The sequence below is a fragment of the Macaca nemestrina genome, chromosome X (assembly GCF_043159975.1).
Source record: "Macaca nemestrina isolate mMacNem1 chromosome X, mMacNem.hap1, whole genome shotgun sequence".
NCBI classification, from domain to species: Eukaryota; Metazoa; Chordata; class Mammalia; order Primates; family Cercopithecidae; genus Macaca; species Macaca nemestrina.
The window spans coordinates 49,421,119-49,433,223 of record NC_092145.1 but is presented as its reverse complement, the minus strand read 5'-3'; the positions used below and the strand labels follow the sequence as shown (position 1 = coordinate 49,433,223).

The 12,105-nt window shown below is 38.9% G+C and overlaps 1 protein-coding gene across 4 annotated transcripts in view; it reads left to right on the top strand.

Annotated features, from left to right (window-relative positions):
• Positions 1-3,505, top strand: part of LOC105499702 (Nik related kinase) — a 141,714-nt gene extending 138,209 nt beyond the window's left edge. For all 4 annotated transcript variants that reach the window (XM_011772473.3, XM_011772472.2, XM_011772471.2 and 1 more), the window contains one exon: positions 107-3,505. In XM_011772473.3, coding sequence (XP_011770775.2) covers positions 107-202 — 96 coding nt within the window. In that variant the 3' untranslated portion in view covers positions 203-3,505. The remainder of the gene's footprint in view (positions 1-106) is intronic.
• Positions 3,506-12,105: the final 8,600 nt, after the last annotated feature.

Genomic DNA, 12,105 nt, shown 5'->3' with positions numbered 1-12,105 from the left:
GGCTTAATGTTTTAATTAGCAGATGCAGATGAAATTATAGTTATATCAAATATCTGGTTGCAATGTATTAAATATCTGTTGACAGTGTATTTCTTTCTTTTTCAAGCTGTTCTTTACCTCTACCCTGCGCAATCGCCACAGCCGGGTTTACTTCATGACGCTTGGAAAACTTGAAGAGCTCCAAAGCAATTATGGTGTCTAAAAGTTTCCAGTGATTTATTACCACATTATAAACATCATGTATAGGCAATTTGCATCTTCAGATTTCAGAGATTAAATGAGCATTCAGTTTTATTTTTAGTAAAGATTAAATCCAAAACTTTTAATGTAGCACAGAATAGTTTTAATGAGAAATGAAACTTTATGTATAAAATTAACTATAGCAAGCTCTGTGTACTCCAATGGTGTACAATAACTTTTGCACAAACTTTGTAACTTTTGTTACTGTGAATTCAAACATTACTCTTTGGACAGTTTGGACAGTATCTGTATTCAGATTTTACAACATGGAGTAAAGAAACCTGTTATGAATTAGATTACAAACAGCCTTCAAAATAATTGGCACTGGGATAAGACTTTTCAGAAAAAGAAAAATATCGACAAACTGTATGTGATTTTTCCAAAGTTATATGAATAACCAAAGGTTTAGTCAAGAAACAAAAATCTTAAAGATTGTTTTAACCCAGACTAAGGTTGAACAACCTGCATGCCCAGAGAAAACTATGGTGACAAAGGGAAAAAGGCCACCACCCTTTCTCTCACTGATTCATGACAATTAAGCCTATAGTTAAAGACCAGTTTTGTTCTTTTCACCCATTTTTAGCTGGTTTCTCTTGATAAGAAGAAAGGAAGAAAGCCCCAGATGCTTGGTTTTTCTCGGACCCCCAAAAGATGTGCAATAGCTGTTGTTACAAACCACCAAATAATACAGTTGTGAGCCTGAATACAGGACTGAACTCCTATACACATGTACTGTAGAATGAGTACTTTTTAATACGTTAAGGTGGGCATCAAATTCTGCTCCTCAAAGCAGATAGACTGATTTATCAAAATTATTATCTGGCCAACAGTGTGGCTATCAGACAGCATCAAATATTTTCCCAATCCAAGATTAGACTACACAAAAGCTTCCTTCCAATATTAAACAAAAGGAATTAAACATAACAATGAAAAAACTTTGCTAATATCTGTGTTTTTCAGGTTTCTGTTTTTGTACAATCAGAAATTAAACATATTCAGTGATAAGTTCATATGTAAGGACTTAATGTTAAAGGTTAAAAAAAATTCACAAAATGTACAACTTTCACCATATATATAAGCCTGCAAAATTAGAGTAGTGAAAGTCATGCTAGTCCATCACCCAAATATGTTATAGACGCCATAAACAGGTGATATTTGGTCACCTATGGTAACTGCTACCTGATGAAGAGCATAATTTCTGCATATCCATCCTCAATACCATGGTAAGTTCTGGGGCAATAGAGAAGCAACAGAACTGCCACAAAGTATACCTCAATATAATTCCTCTAGTTCTGCTTCTAAAATCTGAGAACAGTGCTAGTGGGAAAATAATTTTCAAACTACCTGGTTAACCAAAATACAAAAGCAGCTGACTATGTGTGATTTCATAATAGCACATTTCTTGGCACTTAGTGCCAGAAAGGAAGATTTGGATTTTCCTAACAACTCACATCAAGAATGTAGTGTAGTTCATTATTGAGAATTTAGGAAAGCCTGAATCCATGAATTAAGGAAATAAATGTGACTCACATTTCTTTTACTGTGACACAATAATGTGATCCTTAAACTGGCTTATCCTTGAGTGTTTACAACTCAAACAACTTTTTGAATGCAGTAGTTTTTTTAAAAAAACAAATTTTATGTCAAATTTTTTTTCTTAGAAGTAGTCTTCATTATTATAAATTTGTACACCAAAAGGCCATGGGGAACTTTGTGCAAGTACCTCATCGCTGAGCAAATGGAGCTTGCTATGTTTTAATTTCAGATAATTTCCTCATATAAGTAGTGTGTAGAACCAAGTCTTTTAATAATTCATTCTTTTCTTCATAATATTTACTCAAAGTTAAGCTTAAAAATAAGTTTTATCTTAAAATAATATTTGAAGACAGTAAGACAGTAAACTATTTTAGGAAGTCAACTCCCATTGTGCTCTGTGGCAGTTATTCCAGTAAAAATAGGCAAAAGTGACCTGAATCTACAAAGATGTCCCAAAGTAACCAAGTAAGAGAGATTGTAAATGATAAACCGAGCTTTAAAGGATAAAGTGGTAATAAAGAAAGGAAGCTGGGCACATGTCAAAAAGGGAGATTGAAATGTTAGGTAATCGTGTAGAAAGGACAGAAAATGTTTAAAGTGGCTCATATGTAATGAATATTTCCGACTTAGATATAAATCCATCTGGAATCTTTACATCCTTTGCCAGCTGAAACAAGACAGTGAAGGGACAATGCTATTTCATGGTCAGTTTATTTTGTAAGAGACAGAATAAATTATATCTATACGTTACCTTGTAGCAGCAGCACCTGGAAGCCCCAGCCCATCACAGAAATGTGGAGGGGGGCTCCTGACTGGACAATTTCCCTAGCCTTGTGATTTGAAGCATGAAAGTTCTGGCAGGTCATGAGCAGCACTAGGGATAGAGTATGGTTTTATTTTGGCGTAATTTAGTTTTTTCAACAAAGCCCTTGTCTAAAACAAAAGGCATTATTGGAAATATTTGAAAATTAGAAAATGATGGATAAAAGTACTGATAAAATTTCTGAGCCGGGTGCGGTGGCTCACACCTGTAATCCCAGCTCTTTGGAAGGCTGAGGCAGGCGGATCATGAGGTCAGGAAATCGAGACCATCCTGGCTAACACAGTGAAACCCCGCCTCTACTAAATATACAAAAAATTAGCCGGGTGCGGTGGTGGAAGCCTGTAGTCCTAGCTACTCGGGAGGATGAGGCAGGAGAATGGCGTGAACCCTGGAGGCGGAGCTAGTAGTGAGCTGAGATGGGGCCACTGCACTCCAGCCTGGGAGACAGAGTGAGACTCCATCCTCCCCCCCCAAAAAAAAAAAACAAGAAAATTTCTGAGTGACTGTCAGTAAAAGTAAGGTAAGAGCCCCAGAAGAAACAGTAAGCAGTAAGAAGGGATAATCATTAAGACAGTAAAACAGGCAAAGCAGAATCACATGTGCACACACACACGTAAACATTGGAATGCATGTTTTAATATTTTAGTGCTATCAGTTTCTAGATGCATTAATTACTAAGTGCCATCTCCCAAGATTCAGTTAGTTGAAACACTATCCATAAACTAGGAATAATGCCACATGCATTCAATGGGATCTTTTAGGTACTCTTCAGTTTGTTTCAAGAAATATGCCTACTGAAATCAAATTAATTTGTAATCAATGTGTACTTCAAGACTGCTAATTGTTTCGCCTGAAAGTCTACAATGAATCATTGTTCAACCTTGAAAAATAAAGTTTTGTAAATCATCGGTTGATGTCGTTTTTGAAATATACTTATCTAATACGACGGAATTAGGACTTGTTCAAATAATATTCATTTTTTTAAAGTATATAATAATGATCTGATTGGAATATGTTAGGGGTTCAGCTTGTTGCATTCAGAATTCTGGCCAAAGAGGGATATATTAATCTGATTTTAAAAATACCTTCTGGCTACAGTGGTGAAATTAGAAGCTGATTAATTTTCCTCTAAATATATAGGACTTTACACATAGGCATAGATTCACATGGTATGGGTAAAACTCAAGCAAGTTTCAATGCTGCCTTCCCTCCCATCCCACCCCAGTATTTTCAAGTCCCAAGGAGAGTAAAGGTGAAGAACTCTATCCACAGAGTGTCTTTCATTTAAGAAGGGTTTTAGTGCAGGCTGATGGCGGAATACAGAAGACAGAGTAATCATGGCAGGTTTTAAAAGAAGCTGAGTCCTTTCTTTAGGACCAGAAGAACAGAACTTCCCTCAGCAGGTCTTGACAAAGGAGTATTAAAAGTATAGTTCCATGCACATCCTGTCATCTCGGGACATTTTGGAAAGGTGTTCATCAGGCTTACTCATTAAAGCCTGTTGGGTATTGTCCTAATTTGGCTTGTGTGGCCAGGCATTCTGGAGCTGGGCTACCTGGACACATCATGCTTATCCAGGTTGTTAAGGGCTGAATTCAAAATGTTTCATTACAATCAAATTGTTTTACTCAACTTTATTGTAGGGTACACTGACTTCAGCTACTTTAAGGGACAGTGTTATGAGCGAAGGAATAGAAGTATCATCACAAATTGGAATTAGCTCGGACAGGGTGAGTCCCTAAGGCTGAGAGAGGGTATTATTCTGGGGACTCTTTACCAAAGCTTGGGGACAGGATAGGTCGTGACTAGAAGTCATTAGTTATTCACTATTAGTAACTTGCAGGAGCAATGGGGTCTAAGGATGTCCATGCTGCAAATCTATTGACTGAATCTTTTTTTTTTAACACTAATTTCCATCCGATATGATAGCATTTTAATTTCAATAATTTAATTTCAATAATTCCTCTTTCATTCACTAGGGTTATAGAAAGGTCCCGGGTATCTTTTATGGATCAGATAATTCAGGGGTGCCCTACTGGCCTATAGTTTACACTTCTCTACATTGATACATTTATTGCTCACTTAGTTTCTTACAGTGGCCTCTGAAGCATGTGTGGCCGTGGAAATATTTGTCAAGACAGGGAGCCCAGACACCTAGGGTTATATTCACTATTGTCCCACTACTTCCATGGGTGCTGAGTGGGCACGGGCCCCGATGCTTTAAAAACCATAGTTCCTGCTATCCCTTCCCATGCCTAGTGAATCTCCTTCTCTACCCTAGGCTCTTGTATTTCTGTCCCACTCCATTCAATACAAAACGTATTTACCTCTTTCCCTTATCCTTTGAGAATGGCCTCATATAATTGTGCAAAAAAAAAAAAAAAAAAAAAATCTAGCAGGAGGTTTTTAGAAAACTTTTGCTTTAGGTTCCACTATGAAACCCTCCATGAATTGGAGGAGGGGAAATTTAGTGAGAACAAATGAAGAACACAATTAATTATGCTGTCACCTACACATGAAAAAAAATCAAGTAAATGTAATAAAAGAAATTAAAACTTTAAAAGATGAGACATTATTGCTATTGATGAGGTAGGCCAAAAATTTCTAATCATCTTTTATCATCTCTATAATCTCCTTAGTGCCCTTATTCTTTCCTCTGTGTCATTACAGCTTCCAAACAATTGTCCCTTCTTATGTCACTGTCCCTCCTTTCTCCCTAGTAGCCCCCACCTTTGAATTTATTGCTATCAGACTAGAATACCTATTATGTCTCCTTGTTGCTGTCCTGTATAGACCCACACCATTCCTTCTTTCCTTGGTCCATTTGGGATGCTACAACAAAATACCTGAGACTGGGTAACTTATAAAGAACAGAAATGTATTTCTCATACTTCTGGAGGCCAGAAAATCCAAGATCAAGGTGCCTGCAGGTTTGGTTGTCTGGTGAAAGCTGCTCTCTGCTTCCAAGATTGTGCATTGCTGTATCATCTGGAGAGGATGAACACTGACCTCACATGGCAGAAGAGATGCAAGGGGAAAATAGGGTGGAAAGGGTGAACTCACCTTCTCAAACCCCTGTATAAGGCACTAATACAATTCATGAGGACAGAGCCCTCATTGTCAAATCACTTCCTAAAGGCCCCAACTCTTAATATTGTTGCATTGAGTACTAAGTTTTAACATTAATTATGGAGGGAACACAAATATTCAAACCGTAATACTGTTACAGACCACAGGTTCTTAGACTCTCATGTAATGGAAATTGGCACGAGGCCCATCAAGTTTCTCAGTCAAGGCTGTTTTTAGGGGGTTTTGTTCAAATACAAGGGAGCCAGCACTGGAATTAAAGTTATCCGGCTGCATCCCCAAGGGGAGGGCATTGTGGTGCCTTAAGGAGGGTGACATGCATAATTCATGAGGTAAGTAAGCTTTACAACATGATGTGATGGAATACATGGTGCACAAGTGTAGTAAGGAGTCATGCTAATACATATATCACATGATTAGAGAACAACAGATGAGCACCTCTTTGGGTGGAGATTTTAGTATTATAATGAAGCAAAGGACAAAGATCTGTCAGCCTTCTGGTCTTGTGTGCATGTAGGTGATAGGGTTAACTTCTTTGAGTGAAACTTATGTCTGGAGACCACTTGTTTTAGACTTTCTTAAGGTTCCTCAATCAGGGATATGGTGCCTTAAATGAAATTTATAGGGTGGAGGGAGCACAGCTTACCTTAGTTTTTAAGGTCCCAAACAGTCATAGGGCCCCCAATAGTTTGTAGTAGAGGTCTTTGGAGTGGGGGCTGTGCTAGTGCTTCCTTGTCACAGGTTGCAGGTGTGGGCTGAAGCCTCCACCTGTCATTACCCATGACTGTGCTATGCCCAACAGTGCTAGTCCAGCCAGCAGTGGTGGTATGGGGCCCCACAGAGCTGCGCACCATACTTTGCCCAATTCCTGGCTTTGGGCTGTATCCCCACACCCTAGGGGCAGTTTATCAATCTTGTTTGTTTAAAAAAAAAAACCTAGATTTTAGTTTCTTTGATTTTTTTTCTTTTGTTTTTTTGATACAGGGTGCTGCTCTGTTGCCCAGGATGGAGTGCAGTGGCACAATCTTGGCTCACTGTAACCTCCACCTCCAAGGTTCAAGTGATTCTCCTGCCTCAGCCTCCTGAGTAGCTGGGATTACAGGTGTCCGCCACCACGCCCAGCTAATTTTTGTATTTTTAGTAGGGACGGGGTTTCACCATATTGGCCAGGATGGTCTTGAACTCCTGACCTCAGGTGATCTGCCTGCCTTGGCTTCCCAAATTGCTGGGATTACAGGTGTGGGCCACCATGCCTGACCGCACATCAGCCGTTAAGTTTCCACACATGAATTTGGGGGAACATGTTAAGACAATAACATTCGGCCGTGGCCCTCAAAATGCATGTCCTTCTTACACGTAAAATACATACATTCTATCCTAATAGCCCCAAAACTCATAACTCATTCTAGCACAAACCTGTCTAAAGTCCATAGTCTCATCTAAATCAGATAGGGGAGAGACTCAAGGTATGATTCATTCTTAGGCAAATTTCTCTCCAGCTGAGAGCCTGTAATATCAAACAAGTTTTGTGCTTCCAATGTGCACTGTTGTGATATGCATGGGATAGACATTCCAATTCCAAATGGGAGAAATAAGCAAGAAGAAAGAAGTCGCAGGTCTCAACTAAGTCCAAAACCCAATACAGCAAACAAAATTATATCTTAAGGATTGAGAATAAACTTATTTGACTCCACGTTCTGCCTTACAAACACACTAGGGTAGGAGTTGGGTTCTCAGGACTCTGGGGAATCCTGCCTCCATGGTTTTCTTGGGTGCAACCCACACCACACTTCTTACAGACTGGTCGGGTGCCTGTGGCTCTCCCAGACTGGCAGGTATCCTGGTGGCTCTACGGGTCTTGGGATAGGCCTGCCCTTGTGGCTCCATTAAGCATTGGCCTAGTGGGGGTTCTCTGTGGTGGCCCCAAACTCACATCTCCACTAGGTTTTGCCCTAAAGGGAGCTTTCTGCAGTGGCCCTGACCCTGAGGCAGTTCTTTGCCTGGATCCTGAAGCTCTCCATTGCATTCTTTTGAAATCTAGGTAGAGGTAACCATGCTTCCATAGCTCATGTACTTGGTATGCCTGCAGAACTAGTACTACATGAACTCCACCAAGACTCACTGCCTGCACCCTCCAGAGTGGTCACCCAAGCCATAGCTGGGCCCACCTGAGCCCCAGCTGGGGCATTTGAAGACTTTTGTGCATGAATGCAGGGGGCAGAGACTTGAGATAACCCTAGGAAGTGAGCACTGAGGTCCTGTGATGAACATGGCAGCCTCCAAGATCTCTGAAATGCCTCTGGGTCATCTTACTATTGTCTTCATAAATATCAATATCATGAAAATGGCCATGCTGCCTGAAGTAATTTATAGATTCAATGCTATTCCCATTAAACTAACATTGACATTCTCCACAGAATTAGAAAAAGCTACTTTAAATTTCATATGGAACCAGAAAGCAGCCTGAATAGACAAGACAATCCTAAGCAAAAACAACAAACCTGGAGGCATCATGCTACCTGACTTCAAACTATACTACAAGGCTACAGTAACCAAAACAGGAAGATACTGGCACAAAAATAGACACATAGAACAAAGGAACAGAATAGAGAACTCAGAAATAAGACAAAACAGCTACAACCATGTGAAATTCTACAAACCTGCCAAAAACAAGCAATGGGGAAAGGATTCCCTATTTAATAAATGATGCTGGGAGAACTGGCCAGTCATACGCAGAAAATTAAAACTGGGCCCCTTCTTTACACCTTATACAAAAATTAATTCAAGATGGATCAAAGACTTCAATGTAAAACCCAAAAGTATAAAAACCCTAGAGGAAAATCTAGGCAATACCATTCAGAACATAGGCACAGGCAAAAATTTCATGACAAAAATGCCAAAAGCAATTGCAATAAAAGTGAAAATTGACAAATGGGATATAAGTAAACTATGGAGCTTCTGCACAGCAAAATAAACTATCATCAGAGTGAACAGACAACCTACAGAATGGGTTAAAATTTTTGCAATTTGTCCACCTGACAAAGGTCTAATATCCAGAGTCTATAAGGGACTTAAGCAAACTCACAAGAAAAAAGCAACCCCATTAAAAAGTGGGCAAAGGACGTAAGTAGGCACTTCTCAAAATAAGACATTCATGTGGCCAAGAAACATACGACAAAAAGCTCAACATCACTGATCATTAGAGAAATGCAAATCAAAACCACAATGAGATACCATCTCAAGCCAGTCAGAAGGCTATTATTAAAAAGCCACAAAATAACAGATGCTGGTGAGGTTGTGGAGAAAAAGGAACCCTTATACACTGTTGGTGGGAATGTAAATTAGTTCAACTATTGTGGAAGACAGTGTGGTGATTCCTCAAATATCTAGAAGCAGAAATATCATTTGACCCAGCAATCCATTACTGGGTATATACCCAAAGGAATATAAATCATTCTATTATAAAGATACATGCATGTATAAGTTCATTGCAGCACTATTCACAATAGCAGACATGGAATCAAGCCAAATGCCCATCAATGATAGACTGCATAAAGAAAATGTCACACATATACACCAGGGAGCACTATGCAGCCATAAAAAAGAACAAGAACATGTCCTTTGCAGGAACATGGATGGACCTGGCAGCCATTATCCTCAGCAAACTAACACAGGAACAGAAAATACTACATGTTCTCACTTGTAAATGGGAGCTGAACAATGAGAACACATGGACACAGGGAGGGGAACATCACATACTGGGGCCAGTCAGAGGTAAGGAGAAGGAGAGTATCAGGAAGAGTAGCTAATGGTTGCTGGGCTTAATACCAAAATGATAGGTTCATCTGTGCAGCAAACCACCCATAACATACATTTATTTATGTAACAAACCTACACATACTGCACATGTACCGCAGATCTTAAAATAAAAGATGAAGGAAAAAAAGATAGCAGCAGGCTTTCTTCTATTCATACTAACCTCATTATCAAAGGTATCTTGGCCACACTCTTGATTCTCCTAAACACTATTTTTTAAAAATTATTTACATGTTGGCTTCATAAAATGAGTTAGGGAGGATCCCCTCTTTTTCTATTGATTGGATTATTTCAGAAGGAATGGTACCAGCTCCTCCTTGTACCTCTGGTAGAATTCAGCTGTGAATCCGTCTGGTCCTGGACTTTTTTTGGTTGGTAGGCTATTAATTATTGCCTCAATTTCAGAGCCTGCTATTGGTCTATTCAGGGATTCAACTTCATCCTGGTTTAGTCTTGGGAGAGTGTAAGTGTCCAGGAAATTATCCATTTATTCTAGGTTTTCTAGTTTATTTGCATAGAGGTGTTTATAGTATTCTCTGATGGTAGTTTGTATTTGTGTGAGGTCGATGGTGATATCTCCTTTATCATTTTTTATTGCGTCTATTTGATTCTTCTCTCTTTTCCTCTTTATTAGTCTTGCTAGTGGTCTATCAATTTTGTTGATCTTTTCAAAAAACCAGCTCCTGGATTCATTGATTTTTTTTGGAGGGTTTTTGTGTCTCTATCTCCTTCAGTTCTGCTCTGATCTTAGTTATTTCTTGCCTTCTGCTAGCTTTCGAATGTGTTTGCTCTTGCTTCTCTAGTTCTTTTAATCATCATGTTAGGGTGTCAGTTTTAGATCTTTCCTGCTTTTATGAGGCCAACACCATCCTGATACCAAAGCCTGGCAGAGACACACACAAAAAAAAGAGAATTATAGACCAATATCCCTGATGAACATCGATGCAAAAATTCTCAATAAAATACTGACAAACCGAATCCAGCAGCACATCAAAAAGCTTATCCACCATGATCAAGTGGGCTTCATCCCTGGGATGCAAGGCTGGTTCAACATATGCAAATCAATAAACATAATCCAGCATATAAACAGAACCAAAGACAAAAACCACATGATTATCTCAATAGATGCAGAAAAGGCCTTTGACAAAATTCAACAGCCTATCATGCTAAAAACTCTCAATAAATTCGGTATTGAGGGAACGTATCTCAAAATAATAAGAGCTATTTATGAAAAACCCACAGCCAATATCATACTGAATGGGCAAAAACTGGAAGCATTCCCTTTGAAAACTGGCACAAGACAGGGATGCCTTCTCTCACCAATCCTATTCAACATAGTGCTGGAAGTTCTGGCTAGGGCAATCAGGCAAGAGAAAGAAATCAAGGGTATTCAGTTAGGAAAAGAAGAAGTCAAATTGTCCCTCTTTGCAGATGACATGATTGTATTTTTAGAAAACCCCATCATCTCAGCCCAAAATCTCCTTAAGCTGATAAGCAACTTCAGCAAAGTCTCAGGATACAAAATCAATGTGTAAATTCTTATACACAATCATTCTTATACACCAGTAACAGACAAATAGAGATCCAAATCATGAATGAACTTCCATTCACAATTGCTTCAAAGAGAATAAAATACCTAGGAATCCAACTTACAAGGGATGTAAAGGACCTCTTCAAGGAGAACTACAAACCACTGCTCAGTGAAATAAAAGAGAACACAAACAAATGGAAGAACATTCCATGCTCATAGATAGGAAGAATGAATATCGTGAAAATGGCCATACTGCCCAAGGTAATTTATAGATTCAATGCCATCCCCATCAAGCTACCAATGAATTTCTTCACAGAATTGGAAAAAACTGCTTTAAAGTTCATATGGAACCGAAAAAGAGCCCGCATTGCCAACACAATCCTAAGTCAAAAGAACAAAGCTGGAGGCATCACGCTACCTGACTTCAAACTGTACTACAAGGCTACAGTAACCAAAACAGCATGGTACTGGTACCAAAACAGAGACATAGACCAATGGAACACAACACAGCCCTCAGAAATAATACCACACATCTAAAGTCATCTGATCTTTGACAAACCTGAGAAAAACAAGAAATGGGGAAAGGATTCCCTATTTAATAAATGGTGCTGGGAAAATTGGCTAGCCATAAGTAGAAAGCTGAAACTGGATCCTTTCCTACTCCTTATAGAAAAATTAATTCAAGATAGATTAGAGACTTAAATGTTAGACCTAAAACCATAAAAGTCCTAGAAGAAAACCTAGGTAATACCATTCAGGACATAGGCATGGGCAAGGACTTCATGTCTAAAACACCAAAAGCAACGGCAACAAAACCAAAATTGACAAATGGGATCTAATTAAACTAAAGAGCTTCTGCACAGCAAAAGGAACTACCATCAGAGTGAACAGGCAACCTACAGAATGGGAGAAAATTTTTGCAATCTACTCATCTGACAAAGGGCTAATATTCAGAACCTACAAAGAACTCAAACAAATTTACAAGAAAATAAACAAATAACCCCATTAAAAAGTGGGCAAAGGATATGAATAGACATTTCTCAAAAGAAGACATGCATACAGCCAACAGGCA